Genomic DNA, 21,034 nt, shown 5'->3' with positions numbered 1-21,034 from the left:
TCTTGCATGTGACCCCATCGGGGCTGAGGAGCGAACCCGCAACCCAGGTATAGTGCCCTTGACCAGAAATTGAACCTGTGACCCTTTGGTGCTTGGACCAATGCTCTAACCATGAGCCACATGGGCCAGGAAGCATATATAGTTTTGTATCTTCCTTGTTTTCATTTAAGATCAAATAGCATACACATTTTTGCATTACACTAACAATTGTGCATAATTATTATCCTGAACAGCTTTGTTAGTATCTTGTCCTACATCAGTTTACTGTTTACATAAACAATTCAATAATTTGAGACATGTTCAGTGTTCCCACTGTTTTGCTGTGACAATGTTGTGATAAATTCAAACCTTACCCAACATTTTGGATTTAGTAGAATTACTAGGTCAAAACTGTTGAATAAGACTCTGGACTCACCTTGCCCAGCTGCTTTCCATAAAAATTGTGGCGGAAGCTGCGGGTCTCACCGCATCTTTATCAGCACTGAGGTTTTTGTGTTTGTTTGTTTTGCTGATAGATTTTTGTTAACTTTAATTTAAAAAAATTTTTTTAATCTTTATTGTTGAAAGTATTAGATGTCCCCCATTGATCCTCTCTGCCCCTAATTTTAATTTTTTAGTAGAATATTGTTGAGGTTTGAATGTGACTTTGAAAAAAATGGTCAAGTCAAATATGGCTGTAAGTCATGAATGTCTTTATTTCTGTGAAGTTCCTGTTCAGGGCACAGGGACCGAGAGAGGGGAGTTTGGAGATTAGGAATTCTTTCTCATGGTTTCATATATCCACTTGCTGTACCTGCAGACACGGGTGTAGATGACCGGGTCGAAGGGTGGTCGACAAGGGAAATAATTGGAGGACACCAGGCCTTGCAAGGAACCCTGGCACATCAGGGGGCTCCCTAAGTCACCCTGGGGGGGAGAGAGCAGATTAGCTTGGGGTTCAGAGCCGCCAGCGCTGAGGTCTCCGGCGGCCCGCGGTGATCACGTCTGGGTCCCGCCCTGTCCAATGGGAAGAGACGCATCGTCTCTGTGGACCAATGGGAGAGCAGGAACGAACGCTCTCAGGCCCGGACAAACCAGGTTCCTGAAGACATTGGCTGGAGCCCCGGCCAATCACAGGGAGGGGGCGGAGCTTTCAGGAAGTCAGAGCCTCGCTTTTCCCCAGCGACTGGGAGACGGAGCCTCGGCTCCAGGGGACCTGATGCCTTCTCGTACCCGGGGTGGGGGGCAGGGCAGTCCTGGAACCGAGGGGGGGGGCAGGACCAGTTCCCTAATTTACAGGATCCAGTGCAACCGAGAAGCACGTCCCACCAGACCAAATATATGAAGTTGAAGACACCGAGCGAGCGCCTTAAACCGAGTGCGGGGCTGTTCGGAGGGTGCGGCTCTGTGTCCCCGCAGTTTGCACGATTACAGATTAGGTCCCGCGGGGGGGGCAAGGGAGAGCTCCCCATTTTATTGGAACATACAGCCCTGTCCCGTCACCCCTCTAACACACACCATTTCGCCGCCCCTGAAGGCTGAGGTGCAGGTGTGAGCAAAAATAGTGGGAGTGCAGAGAGGCAAAGGGTGAGCGAGAGACGGACAGAGAGACAGAGAGGGAGGGAGACAGGTAGAGAGAAGGGTGGAGGGAAGACGGGGACGGGAGGGAGGCAGAGGAGCAGAAGTATTGGGGGTGGGGAAAGAGGCAGAGAGACAGGCAGGAGACAGACAGAGGCAGAGACAGACAGACACAGACAGAGACAGAGACAGACAGAGACAGAGGCAGAGACAGAGACAGAGACAGACAGAGGCAGAGACAGAGGCAGAGACAGAGACAGAGACAGACAGAGACAGAGACAGAGACAGAGACAGAGACAGAGACAGAGACAGAGACAGAGACAGAGAGATCCCAGCATAGACAGGACGCACAGGAGAACCAGAAAAGGAAAAACGGAGCCGAAATAGAGATGAGGAAAGATGATTCTCCGACGCAGAGGAGGTCACACAGGTTAGGAAGGCAGAACAAAAGGGGCTCCTCCTTTCTTCAGAATTAGGGCCAGGCACAAAGATCTATAAGGAGGACATTAGCCGCAGGCACACCTCAGGGACTGCAATGAGCATTTTAATGCCTATTTTAAAAATCAAATTTAATGTGAAAAAAAAATCCATGAAGAATCTGGAATTCCAATTTTCAATAAAGACTGGGTGGAAAATCCAGTCAATTCCGGCTGCTGCTTTTTGCTGAAAATTCTGATATTTCGTCTTTTGGTGTCCCCTCAAAGCCTGTGCCCGTAGGCGGTGCCTCACTGCCTTCCCTAGTCCCAACCGCACCTTTCCCACCTCCAGTTTTTACCCTTTAACTTGGCGCCCACCCCCAAGGCCACGCTGGCTCCCCGCGGGCTCCCACGAGGGCCCAGGCAGAGGACTGAGTAGAGCAGGAAAGCAGGACTGGTAAGGTGTGAGGGAAGGCTCAGCACCAGGGTCAGGCCCCCAGACTCTGCGTGGTGGGAAGTCGAACCCAAGGCAGGGGAGGAGGGGACTCACTTTGCAGGCAACGGAGAATTTGTCGTGGGGAGCAGCACAGATCGTGAATTTCCTCAACAGGGTCGGGTAAAACTTCTTGCAGTCCTTGTAGGAGATGAGGTGGACATTCGAACACATGAGCTCTGATGGATTTTTCACTGTTGGGGAAGTTAGGGGGCAGTCAGAGGCTTGGTCCGGTGGGCCTGTGGGTGCTGATGTAAAAGAATGGGGGCCCTGAAGGAGGAGGGGCTGAGTGACTCAATAATACGGTCATGAAAAGGGACCTATCTCTTGGGCAACTGGTTCTGACGGAGGAAGGGGTTTGAGGGTGGAGCGTCCTGGGGCCAGGACTCGTTGTCTAAGGGAGGAGGCATCTGGAGGTCAGGACCCCTGGGTCTGAGGGAGGAGGGGTTTGAGGGTCTGGGATCTTGGGTTTGTCACCTGTCTCCTGTGCCTTAGAAATACGGGAGCTGTAGACTGGGTTTCTGGGCCACAGAGGCAGCCTTACCTACATGTGTGGAGATGCTGCCCCAGCCAGAGAGAGCACAGTTTCTCCTAGGCTGTCTGCAGCTGGAGGGCACACTGATCGTCCTCACGGAGGGTGACAGCTTGGCCGGGCTGCTCAGCTTCAAAAGCATGAGGTCATGAATGTTTGTGGTTGGGTCATACCGAGGGTGGAGGAACAACTTTGTGACCCTGATCTTCTGGGCATTTTCATCAACCAGAAGATCGCTGCCCATTTGAGCAACATACTCACTTCAAAAAAAAGAAAAAAAACAGGTAACATTCAGAGAGAGACACTGTGACTGAGAGGGGAAAATAGACCTAGAGGGACATAGAACCAGAGAAAGAGAGGTAGGCAAGGACCAGAGTGAACAATGGAGTCCTGTGTCCCCCTGCCACATACCTCAGGAGGCAGTGGGCGACCGTGAGCACCCACTGCTTGCTGACCAGCACTCCTGCACACTGGAACACACCCTTATCATACAGGGCCACCTGCCAAGGGTGGGTGCCTCTTGGACACTGAACTCCATTCACAATCCTTGCCCTGGTATCTTGGGCTGGAGGGAGACATGAAAAAAACATGCGTAGCAGGCAGCAGGGGAAGACCGAGGCCGCAGCAGAGGGATTCCCAGCAACAGTGATGGAGAGAGGCATGGAGAAGGGCAGGGGCAGAAGCTGAGCCGAGTGCAGACACTTGCCGGCAGAGGCGGGGACAGATGGAGAGAGCCTGCTCAGACGCTGAGGACAGCAGCTGGCCTGCAGGCGACCCCAGCATCTGATGGGAGAGACACTGAGGGCAGGAAGCAGCCTGGAGGGCACCCAGACCCCAGGAGTCGGGGGGAGCAGGAAGAGGGGGGCCACAGCCGAGGATCTTGTCTCCATGGGAGGCAGCTGCTGCAGGGGAGGGGTCCTGACTCAGGGACTCCTTGGAGAGAGGGGCCCTGGAGAGGGTCAGGGAGCTATGTGGCCCAGGCAAGTTTAGGTCTCCCAGTCCAGCCCTCACCTTGTCCAGCAGATCTCAGGGCTAAGGATAGCAGTAGGATCAGCAGGGACTGGAGCAGGAGACCTGCCATGTGTCCTCTCTGAGCCTCTGGCTGTCACTCAAAGGAAAGGCCTCTTCTGCTGGGACTGGAAAGACAAAGAGCTCAAGAAGCAGGAGCTCTTGTCCCCAGCTCCTTCTCCACCCTCAGACCCCGGAGTCCCAGTCTGCACCCACCTCCTCCCTCAGACTCAGAAGCCCCAGTCTGCACCCACCTCCTCCCTCAGACTCAAAAGTCCAGGCTGGAGACACCCTTCTACTCAGAACCTAGAGACTGAGCTTCCTATCCCTCCCCATTTATAATTCTCTGTCCCAAGTTCCTTTTAGGTAAAAGACCCAAAACTCCAGAACTCTAGCCCCTCCTCACAACCAGAAGTTTGGGCCCCTACTGCTCTCCCCTCAGGAGCAAGAGTCAGCTGTCCATCCAGGCCCACCTACCCCACCCAAAATGGGATTTCTCCTCACCTGCGGTGGGTCTGATCCGGTCTTCAGGCTGGGTTGGGAGTCAACCGTGTCCAGTTCTGTGCATAGTGGCCCTCTTATAGTGGCCCTCTTATAGCACACCCGCCCCGCTCCATCTCTCAGGGTCCTGGAGTTCAGGTGAACCCAGCTCTGGGGTTACCCTACCTGCACTTGCTCTTATCTGGAACCCCTGAGGCAACTAAAGCCATATGCCTGCACTCTGTCTCCACCCTCATTCCTGAGGCCAGGTCATGAGTTTGGCCCCAGCACATTCTAGCTCCATAATCCCTGGTGGCAGCTACCAAGGGAGGGACCAGGAACTGATGCTGAGGGGCAGGAGGAGGAGCTAAGGACCTGCACAGCTCAGGAATAGGCTAGGTCCTGAGTCCTCCACTGTGGCCAATTTTCTTGCCCTCAGCCCTTCTCAGGGGTGGCCTAGACCCTACACCCTAACTCTGAGCAGCCTGTGGGAACTTGTCCAGGTGGAATCCCAGACCTATCTTTGAGCCCGAACCCAACCCCAACCCTAATAAGGGGGTAAGACTAAAAAAAGGCTTTCCTAATCAACCTACTAAATGTTTACAGCTTCATTTAGTCTGTGTCTCATATTATACTTTCATTTCTATACATACTATGTATTTGTAACAAAAATGTCTGTACTGAGCATTATCTAATGTAACATTTTATTTACTCTATAGAACATCTTCAACAATTGTTCCTCTTAGTACATTTAGGTCATTTCTCCTTCCTTTATACTGTTGTATAATAGTCTACACTCTAGTTTCATTCTGGTGTATATGATCTGTTTCACATTGCAGTACATTTGAATGGCTTTCATTATAATGATGATGTGATGACTTTCTCTGTGTTTTCATCTTTGCTCATTTCATTCATTCCAGTCGTATCCCCTGAGCATTGGCTGAGCCAGAATCTAGTCTGGCCTCTGAGGACCCAGCATCAACAACGCAGCAAAATTCCTTCACAGAGGCTCTCGTTCCAGTGGGTGGAGACAGGTAGGTGTTGAATTAACGACTGAAAGTGGAATTTATCTTCTTATTAACAGTTGAGCAGTAGACTTGATAAAGATAACATCAATCTGGCACCTTCTGGTGCCAGCAGTTATATGCTTACATCTCATTTAATCTTCACCAACAGCTTTTTTCTTTTTGGGGGGCTGAGTTTAGTGAACTGTATTAATGGTGCATGACAAGGTAGAGATCCTTAAGCTCCTTCTATTGTCCAGTGGGTCTGGGATAAAAACTGTGGCGGTCAGGAGATTCTCAGTGTGTGGATTAATCGATTTGGGGCAAAGACTCCCAAGTAGCTGAGCACCTCTTCTCCTCACCGAGACTGGTGGTGGTCCAGGGGGCTCTTACGCCTTGGAGGCCATGTGGACCATATGATCCACCATCCTGTTTCTGTAGCAAAAATCATTTTCATACTAGGAAATGAGCTTGACAAAATGGTCGTTGAGGACAATGCCAGCCTAGGCATTGAAGTTGAAAGAGTGTGTGTCACTGTTAAAGTCTGAAAAGACAACCTGGTCCTCAGTATATCTTAGGATGTCCTTGAGGTTGTCCCCCAATATCTGCTTCACCACCTTGTTGATGTCAATGTCATTGGCAGTTTTCTCCATGGGGCAGGTCAGATCCAGGACCGGCACATTGGGGGTGGGGATGGGGAAGGCCGTGCCAATGACCTTCCTATTCAGCTCAGGGTTCACCTTGCCTAGAGCCTTGGCAGCCTCTGTAGAGGGCTCTGGGCCTACAGATGATCTTTTGGGCAGCCCTTCACCCATTATGCCACAGCTTCCCAGAAGGGCCACCCACTGTGTTTTGGGTGGCAGTGATGGCATGGACTGTGGTCACCAGTCCTTCCATGGTGTCAAAGTTGTCATGGATACCTTGGCCATGGGGGCTATGCAGCTGGTGGTAAAAAAGGCATTGCTGACAATCTTGAGGAGGTTGTCACACTTCTCATGATTCATACTTATCACTAACATGGATGGGGAAATCTACAGAGTTAGAGATGATGACCCTCTTAGCTCCCAACTCCAACGGGTCCTCAGTTTCCTCCAAGGGAGTGAAGACACCAGTGGATTTCACTGAATATTCAGCACCAGCATCCCCTCATTCAATGTGTGCAAGTTCTTGTTCCCCAGAGATAGAGATTGGCTTTCCATTGACGGCAAGATTTCTGCTCTCAGCACTGACTGTGCCTTTGAACTTGCCATGGGTGGAATGATACTGGAACATGTAGACCATGTAGTTGAGGTCAATGAAGCGGTCACTGATGGTGACAATATCCACTTTTCCAGAGTTCAAAGCAGCCCTGGTGTTCAAGTGCCAAATACGGCCAAGTCTGTTTACTCTGACCCTTCCCATGATGTCTTAGAATCATAGCTGGCACTGCTCAGCAGACAAGGCCGTCTACCAAACATTGATTAGCAGAGAGCCCACAAAAGCTTTTCAAAGGAGGGATAAGTTTGATTATTCCATCATTCACTCATCCAACAAATTCATTCAACAAATATTAATTGATCACCACTCTGAGCACTAGCAACACACAATGGAGAATATAGATATAACTCAAGCCCTTCTGGAGCTTAAAAATCTGTTGGTTAGTTATCCCCATTCTGCAGATGAGGAAAGTGAGGCTGAGAGATGGAAAGGGACTCGTCCAGGGAAAAGGGACAGAGCCATGTTTTGCATGTTTCCACAGCCTCCCACAGTCTCCCTAGAAGTGAGAGTCAGACAGGCAGCAACCCAAATCCTGATTTTGGTGCTTCCTGGTGAATCACATTGTTTCTCTTGCTGAGCCCCAATTTCTTCACTGTGAAGTAGGATGAGGGATACCTGCTCAGACTCCAAAGTCCAAAGGGAGGACCTCAGTGGAGATCCAGACTCTTCTAGGGGCAGGAGGCCCTGGACTCCTGGGTCTGAGGGAAAAGGGTCTCGGAGACTTGGCTTGTATGTTTTGTGCGAAGAGGGGTCTTAATGTTCTTTGTGCAGGGAATCAGCGACTGTAGAATTTCTACAATATGAGGAAGGGTGGAGGAGCGGGGATAGGAGATATTCGAGGCCTGATAAGATGAAAAGAAATAGGACCAGGAATGGGACCATCTGGCAAGTCTGACAAGCTCAGTAACTGAAAGTAACCAAACGAGATGTTCCGATCATAAAAATTCCTAACTGAGCGGGTCATTGCGGGAAGTCACATCCTGAGCCCTGTATGATAGGTTAACCTTCACCTTGAGAAGCCCTGTCCACTGTTTTTGTGCATCTGAAGTAATAACATACTTTAAATGTCAGAATGATATCATTTTTTTAGATCTCTAGATCAAATATTTTGATACTGGGAGGAGATGACGCCGACATTCCTCGGTATCTTTTACCCGCATAACCTGGTAAACTATCTACGTGAGATGCTAACTACCTGCATCACCTGGAAAAGAAACACGCAGCTCTCCATTGCACTTTCTAGCCAATCCTAGAGATTTCCCGGCTTTACTTTTTAAAAATTCAGCAAGACGATCCCAAGTCATTGCAAAGGATTCCACCCGCAGACTTTACACAGGAGCTGAGAGGCAGGGCCAGGCGTCTCCGGAGTTAGTGCAACTCCGTGTTCTGTTACTTATAAAAGTTTTAGATTGAATATTGACTTGGAGTCACATGCTGGGGAGAGAGGAGAAGGTGATGGAGCTTTATGGGGGGGGGGTGGCCAAATACCCCAGACATTCCTTCAACTTGTCACTGATCCAGAGACAGGATGAGGCTAGTGACCCAGACTCCTGGGTCTGGGGGACGAGACACTTGGGGCCTGGACTCCTGAGTCTGGGTAAGAAGTGTCTTAAAAATCACACTCCTGGCCCTGAAAGGGTAGCTCAGTGGGTTAGGGCGTGGTCCTGATAGACTGAGGTTCCAGGCTCCATCCCCAGTTAGGGCACATACAAGAATCAACCAGCGGCCCTGGCCGGCATGGCTCAGTGGTTGAGCACCCTCCAGTGAACCAAAAGGTTGCTGCTTAGATTCCCGGTCAGGGCCCAGGCCCAGTCAGGGGCCATACAGGAGGCAGCCGACCAATGTTTCTCTCACACGGATGTTCCTCTCTCTCATTCCCCTTCCTTTCTCTCTAATATCAATTCAAACACATATTTTTTAAAAAGAAACCAGCCCTGGCAAGTTTTGCTAGTGGTTAGAGCATTGGCCCTCAGTCTGAAGGGTCCTGGGTTCAATTCTGGCCAAGGGCATGGACCTCTGTTGTAGGTTCGATCCCCAAGGCCCGGTCGGGGCACGTGCAGGAGGCAACCAATTGATGCGTCTCTCTCAAATGGAAAAAAATATCCTCAAGTGAGGATTAACAACAACAAAATTTTTAAATAGGTAAATAAAACAGGAATCAACCAATGAATGCATAAGCACATGGAACAGCAACACCCTTCCCCCCATTCCTCTCTGTCTAAAATAAAATTTAAAAAAAAAAAAAAAGTTCACACCCCTGGAGAGTGAAACCAGGGGCCTGCTGCTGCTCGCTTCAGGGTGCTAATTTGGGGTCTTGGTTCAGGGGGTGCCTGCTCTCCTTCGGGGCCTGCTCCCCTCAGGTTGCTTCTCCTCCTGCTCCTCCGGGGGGTCAGGCTTCGGTATTGACAGGCCCTGGCTGTCGCGTCCCAGTGCCCGCACCCCGGGCACCCCAGGCTCTCTTCAAGGAGCAGCAGACCCAGAAACCGCACCCAGCGCTGTCTTCCAGGGAGCGCCCGGTGTGTTCCAGAGCTCTCGGCTGCTGCTCCGGCCTGCAGGGACCTGCGCCAAGTGGGGCATCTGCTCCAGTCCGCGCTGGTGACAGGAGGCTTCCAGCGTCTCCGAAATATGCGTACAGAGTGTCCTGTGACCCAAAACCCCGCCAGGAGCGCGGCTGTCGGTCGGGCTCTTCCCTCTGGGAAACTGCAAGTGGAACAGGAGGGCCTGGCAGCAGCTTCTCACTGCGGCTTCACTTCTTCATGGGGTGTGTGTGTGGGGGGGAGGGGGGTGCTCTGATTTACATTTTACTCAATTTTTATTGAATGTATTGGGGTAACATTGGCTAATAAAATTCTAAGATTTTGTTCACATCCGTCATTTCTGACAGAATGAAAGAATGGGAAGAAAACCTCAATTTTGCAATTCTTCTCACAGAAGCTCACCAAAAGCAGCCTGAGTCAGAATGACCATTCTTTTCATTTTTTTAAATCCTCACCTGAGGATATTTTTGCCGTTGATTTTTTTTAGACAGAGTGGAGGGGAGGGAGGAAGAGGGGAGAGAAAGAGAGAGAGAGAGAGAGAGAGAGAGATTGGCTGCCTCCCACCCACACCTGGACCAGGGCTGGGGGTCCAACCTGCAACCCAGGTACATGCCCTTGACCAGGAATCGAACCCAGGACTTTTTAGTCCACAGGCCGACGCTCTAACCGCTGAGTCACATGGGCCAGGGCAGAATGGCCATTCTTGATTGTCACAGGCCATTTTCTGAAAAGTCCGGAATTGGTAAAAACAAACAAAAAAATGTATGCGGAAATCAGCAATCAGGAAAGGGTTATATGGTTAGGCCTTATAAGCGCCAGCATAGTAGGCAACGAGCCTCTGACCGAGGATAGCATCCCCGCGTTTCAAGCCACGCCGAGGCCACTGCAGTCACCTTCGTGGATCAGAGCAAGATTGTGCTGACACTGACCTCCCATCTCATTTCCTTGAGTAGCCCTGTTACTCAACTAAAACACCTGGAGGTCTTGCTCAGTTCACATTGAACCTTCGAAAATAAAGAGTCAACCGGAGGTTTTCTAAACGTACTGACTGTACCAAAGTAAAGTGCTTCTAGGTTTCTTATAGTCATATTTAAGTTGCTTTGTAAAAACAACTTAAGCATTGTTAAGAATGAAATAAAAGCTTTTCACTGTGCTAAAAAAATAATAATAAGAAGGAACCACACTCCTGGATTGAGGGAAGATGGAGCTGAAGACTTGATCTTTCTGGACGGAGTCAGGAGGGTGCTGCTGGCCCACAATCCTGGGATTGGGGGGGTGGGGTGCACACCTGGATCCCTGGGTCTGAGGGAGGAGGGCCTGGGGGCCTGGATTCCTGGGTCTGATAGAGGAGAGTCTGGGGGCCTTAACTTTTGTGTCTGAAAGTGGAGCAGGCTGGCAGCCTTGGTTCCTATTTTGGGGGCAGGAGGGGGCCTTGGTTTCCTCTGTGTGAGGTATATCTATTTTATTTATTGTGTGTTTCTATTGCTCATGTTGATGCTCAATAAATATTTGTTGAGTGAGTTTGTTGGATGAGTAAATGATGAGATGAATGAATGCACCCCTCCTTCCAAAACCTGCTGTGGAGATTAAATGAGATGTGAGTATATAGCTCCTGGCTCAGGAAGGTGCCTGGTAGACGATTTTCCCCACAAGTCTATTGCTTAAAGGCTGATCAGAAAGATGAATTCTGTGGGTAGCAGAATTGTCAGGGGGAAACTGTGTACCTTGTAAAGTTGTCTAACCACTATGTATTACACCTGAAACTAATATAAAATAATACTGACTGTCCACAGTAATTGAAAACTAAAATAAAAATGTATTATTAAAAAGAGGAAGAAAAATAAATTCTACTTCCAGTCACTAATTCGACGCTTACCTGTGGGGCTCTGACAGGCCCCAGGTGTCAGCCTGTATGAGCCCCTATCCTAGTGGGGTTGGTTGCATTGAAACCACTGGTCAAGTGAGTCCCAGGCTCACACTACCTGTCACCACCTAGCCAAAAAGCAGACACAGGGAGCAGATTATAAGTGTGCGTTTAATTATATTAGATGCCAGCAATCTGGGAGGGTTACCGGTAAAAACTCTAACCCCCACCTCCCCCTTAAGCTTGTTAGGAGAAAGCTTATATGGGGGGGGTTCAGGGGAAAGGAAACGGGGATAGGGAGTGCAAGGGGCGGCTTTCTGGTGGTTTTCAGTCCTGGAATTTGAGTCCCTGTGGGGGTCTTGGGTCGTAATGAAACTCCTCTTTGCTGGTCCCTGAAATGGGTCAGGCGGAGATCAGGTGCGAGCCATCCTGTGTCTCTGAGACCCAGTCAATCAGCCTCCGCATGCCTGGCGGCCAGGTCAGCAAGCTCGGGGCTAGGTGAAGAGTCTCTGTTTTCGCCTGGTCCACTGAGAACTGCAACAAAACCTTAGCCAGAACTCTCAGTTAAACATATACAGTTGGTTAATCAATTACATGTTCCGTTCATAAAAGGGTGGGAAAGGGAGAGAAGGGTAGGAAACACATGAAAATCATATTTCCATTCTACCCTTGCCCCCCTAGCAGCATCATTCACAGACTCTTGCGATTCTGAATTTGTTTTCAGCCAAATGAGACTCAGAGTATGTGAGGGTTTCCCCGGGGAAATTTCTTTCACGGAGAATGGGCTGCGACATTCAAATGTTCCCAGCATTCAAATGTTGACCCTTCTGACTCCTAAGCTGAACGGCTTTGCTCAAGTTACCTCACCTTTTTAAAACCTCTGTTTTCTCATCTATAAAAATAAGGAAGACAATTGTCACTTGGACTTGCGTGAGAAATAGTGACAAGGTCCGACAAGCGTCTGACACGTCACACAGGAGGTACAACAGGAGATCGAAGCTGCTTTATTCTCTGGATGAAGCGGTAAGGCAGCTATAAAAACTCAGTGCCTGCTGCATGCCCATTCATTGCTCTTTTAAAAAAATTTAAAAAATGTATTGGTGATATTGGTTAATAAGGTTACATAGGTTTCAAGTGCACATGGGCGGCTCAGTTGCAGAATTCTCGCCTGCCATCCATTTCCCTTTCATCATTTTATTTAAAATAAATGAAATACCTTGAGAAGTAGGTTTGGGAACTTAGCTTGGATTTATTTAATCAGTATAAGATCAACGTTAGCACATGGTTAGTTTGTAGAATTCATGTTAGAGTTTTTGTGAAAGGTAGAGCCGAGGTGGTATATAGAGGTGATGAAGGGTTGGGGGGTTAGAGTTGGGCACGAAAATGACGTTGAGATTTCAGGTTGAAGTTGGGCAGGAAATGAGAATAGGGCTGGGATTGGGGTGATAGTATTAGGACTGGTGTCAGATGTGAAATGGAGATGGTTTAATGGGAAGTATGTCAATGTGGACTCCCTGGGATATGACAGGAATGCAGGCTGCAGCCTGAGTTGTGCCTGGGGTCAGATTTGGAATTGAGGCAATGGTGACATCTAGTGTTTGGGTCAAGGCCGAGCATGACTTATGTTTAAGGGTTCAGGGTTCAAGTCAAGAGTCATGATCAAGTTTGCTTGATGTGAGAGATAGAGCTTGAGTTGATATTTGCAGTCAGGAGTTTGGTTAGTAAGTAGTTGCCACATTGAGGTATAAATTGGATTGTTCAAGGATCGAAAGTACTGAGGCTTAGGGTTAGGTATGACTGAGGTCGCAAGTTAAGACGCAGGTTTGTGTAAAAATCGCAGTTGAGAGTTGTGTCAAAGTAAAGACTGGATTTGGAATTATGGTTGAAATCAAGGACTGGGGTCTTTCTCACCCTCTCATGAGCTCTTGACCAGATCTGGCCATGCCCTCTCATTGAATGACACCCATGTCCATCAAGCAAGAGACACTGAAGCCCTAAAATCTCCATCTCCCTCACAACTTCCATTCAACCCATAGCCGTGGATTGTTGATTTTCCCTCCTAAATACATCTTGAATCCTTTTGCTACCATCTCCATCCAGTCAGCATCACCTCTCACTTGGACAATATCAATGGCCCCTTCATGACTCCACATTCACGTCTTACCTTCCTTCATAGAGCAGCCAGGTTGATATTTTGAAAATACAAATGTCATACGTCACTCCTCTGAATAAAGTCCAAGTGGTTCATCATTGTCCACAAGGTAAAGCCCAACTCACCATGACCTACAAGGTCCTTCGTTCTCTGGTTCCAGACACCCTCTGTTCTCTGTGCTCCATCTGTATGCGTCTTCCATCTCAGGACCTTTGCACCTGCTGTTTTCTCTACATGATGCTCTGCAAGTTCTTATATATTTTTCTAGTTTATGCTTATTGTTCTTTCTACTCAGTTCTTTGTAACTTCCTGGTTCAAAACCTCCGGGAAGTGCTTTCACAATCCTCTACGTCTTTACTTCGGAGCACACATTAAACTTGTAATTTTACATTTATGTATCAATCATTTTATTTTATTTTTCACACCTGACTGTCAGTATTTTGAAGGAAGGGCTCTGTGCATCCAGGTTTGAGCGCCACTGTATCCTCAGCACCTAGCCTAGCCTGGCATATAGCTGGTGCTCAATACGTATTTCACAAGTGTTTAAAGGTTTGGGTCTGAGAGGAGGTCTGGAGAATGAGCTACACCTGGAAACAGGGCTGGTGAATTCAGATTCCACATGCAGATTCTCACTAGAATTAGGTTTACATTCATGGTTTAAGACTGGATTTGGGATCTGATGTGAGTGAGATTTGGACTCAACATTGAGGTCTCAATAAGGAAGAGTTTGGCTGTGGGAACCAAAAAACAAACAAAAAAAATCTTTAAACCAGGAAGGAAGCCAGAAAATGACATGAAATGAAGGGGCACCATGGAGCATTAATGCACCAGCTCAGCAACCTCATCAAAGACCCTGACTATCTCCATCTCCCTGTTTATTCATCTGCAGGGCTATGGCTTTGTTGACTGGCCACTTTCCTCCGTGGGTCCAGGAGGGCTGCCTCGCTTTCAGGATTTATATCCAGAAAGGACATCATCTAACAGAGTAAAAGAAAAACTCTTCTCATGTCTCTATTTGGAAAAAGGAAAGCAGTTCCCAGAAGTAACCCAGTGGTCTTCCCCTCACTCCTCATCGGCCAGAACTGCATCCTATGTCCATTTATAAACTGATCCCTGGACAGCAGAAATGGGCTCCCATGCTTGGTGCAGTCAAGCTTATTTGTAGTCACATAAGGATAGCAGACCATCCAAACTAAAGGTTCCTGACAAGGGCGGGGGGAGTGAATGCTTGGGTAGACATCAACAATATATGTTATGGGTCACAGTATGGGACAGAGGTGGAACTGTGTTAGGTAGGGGTCAGGACTGAGATGAGATTTGGGCTCGGATGATGAATGGATCGTATTTTGGGGACTGATTTAGAAGCGGGGGTCAATTTTACTCTGAGAAATTGGGTGTCTGGCAATAACCTGGCAATGGTTCCTGCCTTGCTCAAAGTAAAGCCAAACTCAACCCTTGGTCCTCAATCCCTGTGTCATGAGTCCTGTGATGTCTCTGACCTCATCGCCCACCCTTCTCCCTTTCGCTCATTCAACTCTAGTCAAAAAGTACTCTTTGCTAGGGGCTAGACCGCCCCTCCCCTGCTCCTTCCTGTCAGCTCTGCTGATCCCCAGCAGCTACATGCAGGCATCCGCCACCTTAGTCAAGATTTTGTTCAAATGCCCTCTTCACATAGAGCCTTTCTAAGGGTTTTATCTAACCCTGTAACCCCGGGTGCTTCTGAGAGTGAAGGAAACCAATAATCTCCTACCCCTCCTTCCGGTCTTATTTTCCTTCATTGGACTTACTGCCACCTAACAAACTATTTACTTTCAGTTACTCTTCTACTGAAGGCCTCCATCCGCTGGAATGTGAGTGAGAAGAAAATATTCGCTGTTTTGTTGGTGCTGTGTTTTCTGAGGCCATAATAGTTACTCATTCAGAGTAAATGCTCAGTGGATGCTTCTGGAATGAGTACAAGGAGCAAAGATGACTACACCGAGAAATTGTTATTATAATGAAAACTACTCAACTGCACTTCAATGTGAAACAAATCACGTAAATCAGAACCATACTGTAGTGTGGAATGTTATGCAACATTATTAATAAAGGGGAAATAATGTAACTTTACTACGGGGAAAAATGTTCGGGATATTTTATTGAATAAAGAAAAGTTTACATTAAATAATACTTGGTACAGACATATTTTTAAAATATGTTTTTATTGATTTGAGAGAGAGGAAGGGAAAGAGAGAGAAACACTGATTGGTTGCTTCCTGCACACATCCCAACTGGGGATCGAACCCACAACCTGGGTATGTCCCCCGACCTGGAGTCCAACCGGCGACCTTTGGGTGCACAAGACAACACTCAACCAAGCCACACCAGCCAGGGTTGTAGGGACATTTTTGTTATAAATGCATAGTATGTATGGAAATCTATAGATGTCACAGACTAGGTGATAATAAACATTTAACAGGGGGAGTTAGGAAAGCCTACTTTTATTCGCTCACACCCCTGTGTTAAAGCTGAGTTTGGGTGCAGGCTCAAAGACACTTCTGGGATTCAGTCTGGACAATTTCCCACAGGCTGCTCATAGTAAGGGCGTAGGGTCTAAGCCACCCCTGAGACAGGGTGAGGGCAAGAAAAATGGTCACAGAGGAGAACCCAGGACAAAATCCATGCCCCGAGATGTCCTGTCCCTTGACTCCTGCTCCTGTCACTCAGCACCAGCACCTGGTTCCTCCCTTGGTACCTGCCACCAGGAAAGGTAGAGCTACAAGGTGCTGGGCCAAACCCCTTGGTGCAGCGCCGCCCCTTCCTCAGGAGTGAGAGTGGAGGTTGAGTGCGGGTCTGCGGCTTTAGCTGCCTCAGGGGGTCCAGACAAGAGCAAGTGCAGGTAGGAGTGTCCCAGAGCTAACTGCACCTGACCCAGGTCTCGGGGTTGGGGCGGGGCAAGTGTGCTATAAGACGGCCACTCTGCACAGGGCTGGACACTGCTGACTTCCAACCCACCCTGGAGCCCGGATCAGACCAGGCTGACCACAGGTGAGAGGAAGTTTCATTTGTGGTGAGGCAGGGACAGCTGACTCTTGTTCCTAAGTGGAGGTGAGTAGGAGGCCTGAACTTCTGGGTTCTGATAAGGAGGGGCTTGAGGTCTAGACTTTTTGGTCTTTGACATAAAAGAAATTGTGATACAGAATATGGACAGGGGAAAATAGGAAGCCAATTCCTGAGTTCAGAGTGAAAAGGAGTCTTGAGCCTGGACTTCTGAGTCTGAGGAAGGATTGGTTTGGGGAGCTGGGCTCCTGGGTCTGAGGGAGGAGGTGGGTGCAGACTGGGGCTCCTGGGTCTGAGGGAGGAGGTGGGTGCAGACTGGGGCTCCTGGGTCTGAGGGAGGAGGTGGGTGCAGACTGGGGCTCCTGGGTCTGAGGGAGGAGAAGGGGCTGGGGACCAGGACTCCTGCTTCCTGAGCTCTTTGTCTTTCCAGCCCCAGCAGAAGAGGCCCTTCCCCTGCGTGGCAGCCACACAGGCTCAGAGAGGACTCATGGCAGGTCCACTTCTCCAGCCCCTGCTGATCCTAGTGCTGTCCTTAGCCCTGGGATCTGCTAGACAAGCAGGTGAGGCTGGCCTGGGAGGCCTGCCCCTGCCCCTGGCCTCACAGTCCCCACCCTCCCTCCCCAGGGCCCCTCTCTCCAAGGAGTCCCTGAGTCAGGACCCCTCCCCTGCAGCAGCTGCCTCCCATGGAGACAAGATCCTCGGCGGTGGCCCCTCTCTTCCTGCTCCCCCTGACTCCCGGGGTCTGGGTGCCCTCCAGGCTGCTTCCTGCCCTCAGTGTCTCTCCCATCAGATGCTGGGGTTGCCTCCAAGCCAGACATTGTCCTGGGTTTCTGAGCAGGTTTCCTTCATTTCTCTCCATCTCTGTCTGCAGCTGAGTCTTCACTGTGGTCCATTTCTGCCTCTGCCCTTCTCCATGTATCTCTGTTTGTCTCTCTCTCTCCATCACTGTCTTGGGAATCCTGCTGTGACCTCTGTCTTCCCCTGATGCCTGCTACCGATGTTTTCACCATGTCTCCATCCAGTGCCGGAAGCTGAAGTAGTAATTGTTAATGGATATCCATGTCCAAGAGGCTTCCAACCCTGGCAGGTGGCCCTGTTTAAGGACAGTGCGTTCCACTGTGCAGGAGTGCTGGTCAACAAGGAATGGGTGCTCACCGTCGCCCACTGCTACATGAGGTATGTGGGAGGAGAGCTACAGGGACTCCATTTCTCACTCTTGGTGTCTGTCCCTGCCTCTTTCTGGGTCTTTGTTTTTCCATCTGTGTGTGTGCCTCTCTCCCCTACACTCTAGGTCTCTGTCTACCTCTCTGTGGTTGTCTGTCCCTCTAGCTCTGGGTCCCTATGCCCCTCTCTCAGTCAGTCTCCCTCTAAATGTTGCTTTTTTTTTTTTAAGTGAGTACATTGTGCAAATGGGCAGTGATCTTCTGGTTGATGGAAATGCCCAGAAGATCAGGGCCACAGAGTCGTTCATCCATCCCCGGTATGACACAGCCACAGACACTCATGACATCATGCTTGTGAAGCTGAGCAGCCCAGCCAAGCTGTCACCCTCCGTGAGGATAGTCAATGTGCCCTCCAGCTGCAAACAGCCTGAGACAAGTTGTACTGTCTCTGGCTGGGGCAGCATCTCCATGGATGTAGGTGAGGTTGTGGCTGTGCCCACAGCTCCCATTTTTCTAAGACACAGGATACAGGTGACAAACCCAAGATCCCAGACCCTCAAGCCCCTCCTCCCTCAGACCCAGGAGTCCAGGTCACCAGGCCTTTTACCATCAGATTTAAGACCCTGCTCTAAACCCTCCTTCCCCTAACTCATAATCCTTGGGTCCCAAACCTCCACCTCACAGACCCAGGAGTCTAGAACCCCAGTCACCTCTTCATGCAGACCAAGAATTTTTGGGTCCTAGATGCACCTCCAGATATTTAAATATCCAGGACCTATCCCTCACCTCTATCAGACGCAAGACTACTTGCCCCCAGGTGCTTCCTTCTCCAGACCCAAGTAGCCAGGCCCCCAGCACCCTCCATCTTCTCACACAAAAATTCTGGCTCCCATTCACCTCCATTTACAGATATGAGAGCCGTGGTCCCCAGCCTTTTTCACCCTCAGGCCCACAAGTCTTCCCTCAAACCCAGGAGTCCCATAGTTAGGTCCTAGTTCGTGACCATAGCATCGAGTCACCCAGCCTCTCCTTATTCAAGATCCAGAACCCCCGTTTTTTTTCAGCACCCAAGGGTCCGGCAACCCAAGCCTCTGACTGCCTCCTACCTTCCCAACAGTGAGAACTTCAACAGAGCTCATGTGTTCAAATGTCAACCTCATCTCCTACGAGGACTGCAGGGAGTTTCACCGTGTCCTGTCTAAAAAATACGTGATCTGTGCTGCGCCTCCCAACAGGGACTCCTTGGCCTGCAAAGTGAGTCCCCTCCTCCCCTGCCCTGGGTCCTGCTTCCCCTCCATGCAGGGCCTGGGAGCCTGACCTGGTGCTGGGCCATCCCTCACACCCCCCAGGTTCATTTCCCCGGCTCTGTCTACTCAGTTCTCCGCCTGGGTCAGAGTGGGAGCCCATGGGGGCTGGCGTGGCCCTGGGGGTAAGCACCAAGTTGAAGGTTAGGGACTGGAGTTGGAAAAATGGGACTAAAATGAAGGCAAGAGCAGCGAGGCACCGGCTGGAAGCCCCAGTTTTAAGGGGACACCAAAAGCTCAGTGACCAAAATAAAATATATCCTAATGCAATACATTTTTTTTTAATCTACTCCAAAAAAATCCATGCGAACAAAAATAGAATTTTCAACAAATAGCAGTCGGCTTTGACTGGATTTTCCACTGGCCTCGGGCTCCTGATGGTTCATCAAAGCACGGTGATGGCCCCAACTTTATCTAAGATTAAAATACCCTGTTTGTCATGGATTTTTTTTTTTCTTGGCAAATTTTATTGTCAAGGTACCGCATTAAAATACTCGTTGCAATCGCTGAGACGTTGTGCCTTAAGCTAGGGTCTGGCTTGCTGAGCTGTCTCTGCACCTATGCTGGCTCTGGGGAAAGAAGGAGCCCCCTCCTCTTTGGACCCCCTTCCTCTTTCTGGAAGCCCCTCTTGTCTCTGGGAAGCGTCTCCCCTCGCCTCTCCGCACACCTCTTTTTGTTTTCTTGTTTCCCTCGGTATCTTCTATTGGATATTCCCTCTGGCTCTGTGTGTGCGTGTGAGTGCGTGTGTGTGTGCGTGTGAGTGCGTGCGTGTGTGTGTGTGTGTGAGAGTGTGTGTGTGCGTGTGTGTGTGTGTTCTGCCTCTGCTTCTTTTTCATCTCTGCCTCTTTGCTCACCCCCAATATTCCCGCTCCTCTGCCCCCCTTCCTTCCCTGGAACTCTCTCTCTGTCTTTCTGTCTCTCTGTCTCTCTCTCTGTCTCTGTCTCTGTCTCTCTCTCTCTCTGTCTCTCTCTCTCTCTCTGTCTTTCTGTCTCTCTGTCTCTCTGTCTCTGTCCCTGTCTCTCTCTCTCTCTCTGTCTCTCTGTCTCTCTCTCTCTCTCTGTCTTTCTGTCTCTCTGTCTATCTGTCTCTCTGTCTCTGTCTCTGTCTCTGTCTCTCTGTCTCTCTCTCTGACTCTTCGCCTCCTGGGAACGTTCTCCCATCTCGTGGCTCCCAGGCTCTCAGACGGGGGGGTGCGTCTTGGGAATAGGGGGGTGATGGGACAGGGTTGCGCGTTCTAAAGAACAGGGGGGGTTCTCCGTGTCCCCCAGTGAGGGCCTGGCCCGTGACTGCGCAGAGCCCCGCACTGGAGAGCGGAGCACACTTGGTGCTTTCCTTGCTGTACTAAAAGTTCATGCCCTTGAACTTGGTGGGCCCATTTTTCCCATGTTGCGCTGGACCCTTTGAAGTGGGTCGCTGGTCCCGCCCCTGGTTTCGAGGACAGCCCCGGCCCGCAGCCCCGAGCAAGAAAATGGACCGACCCCCTGGAGACTATGCACCTTCTCCCGGCCGCCGGCTTCAGGGTGGAAAATACAGGGATGGGGCTCTGACTTCCAGAAAGCTCCGCCCCCTCGCTGTGATTGGCCGCGGCTCCAGCCAATGTCTTCAGGAACCTGGTTTGTCCGGGCCTGGGAGCGTTCGTTCCTGCTCGCCCATTGGTCCACAGAGACGATGCCTCTCTTCCCATTGGACAGGGCGGGACCCAGACTAGATCACCGCGGGGCTCAGGAGACCTCAGCGCTGGCGGCTCTGAACCCCAAGCTAATCTGCTGTTTCCCCCCCAGGGTGACTTAGGGAGCCCCCTGATGTGCCAGGGTTCCTTGCAAGGCCTGGTGTCCTCCAATTATTTTCCTTGTCGACCACCCTTCGGCCCGGTCACCTACACCCGCGTCTGCAGGTTCAGCAAGTGGATATATGAAACCATGAGAAAGAATTCCTAATCTCCAAACGCCCCTCTCTCCGTCCCTGTGCCCGGAACAGGAACGTCACAGAAATAAAGACATCCGTGACTTACAGCCATATTTGACTTGACCATTTTTTCAAAGTCACATTCAAACCTCAACAGTATTCTAATCGAACATCTAAAATCTACAAGCAAAACACAAAACATAAAAACCTCAGTGCTGGTCAAGGTGCGGTGAGACCCACAGCTTGGGCCAGTGGAACTGTGAGTTGCTACCATGTTTATGAAGGAAGGTTAATCGAGAGATTTATTCAGCACTTTTGACCT

General features: G+C 49.8%; 1 protein-coding gene and 1 pseudogene across 1 annotated transcript; one reads left to right on the top strand and one right to left on the bottom strand.

The window, feature by feature from the left end:
* Positions 1-5,948: 5,948 nt before the first annotated feature.
* On the bottom strand, positions 5,949-6,891 carry LOC107531825 (glyceraldehyde-3-phosphate dehydrogenase pseudogene; annotated as a pseudogene).
* A 9,935-nt stretch (positions 6,892-16,826) lies between these two features.
* On the top strand, positions 16,827-20,744 carry LOC107531778 (kallikrein-7-like). The gene is made up of 5 exons (XM_087827451.1): positions 16,827-16,899; positions 17,362-17,515; positions 17,733-17,965; positions 18,605-18,756; positions 20,589-20,744. Exons 1-5 carry the CDS (start codon positions 16,827-16,829, stop codon positions 20,742-20,744), a joined length of 768 nt encoding a protein of 255 aa, XP_087683577.1.
* Positions 20,745-21,034: the final 290 nt, after the last annotated feature.

This window comes from Miniopterus natalensis, chromosome 18 (genome assembly GCF_054644295.1).
Source record: "Miniopterus natalensis isolate mMinNat1 chromosome 18, mMinNat1.hap1, whole genome shotgun sequence".
Lineage (NCBI taxonomy): Eukaryota > Metazoa > Chordata > Mammalia > Chiroptera > Miniopteridae > Miniopterus > Miniopterus natalensis.
Note: the sequence above shows the minus strand (reverse complement) of the source record. Positions and strands in the feature narration are given on the sequence as shown.

What these genes read in the sequence shown, in the direction of transcription:
- LOC107531778 (XM_087827451.1), top strand. Translation starts at nt 16,827, where the DNA reads ATGGCAGGTCCACTTCTCCAGCCCCTGCTGATCCTAGTGCTGTCCTTA. An exon ending in GGGATCTGCTAGACAAGCAG is followed by an intron (nt 16,900 to 17,361) that starts GTGAGGCTGGCC and finishes GTCTCCATCCAG; the next exon opens with TGCCGGAAGCTGAAGTAGTA. An exon ending in GTCGCCCACTGCTACATGAG is followed by an intron (nt 17,516 to 17,732) that starts GTATGTGGGAGG and finishes TTTTTTTTTAAG; the next exon opens with TGAGTACATTGTGCAAATGG.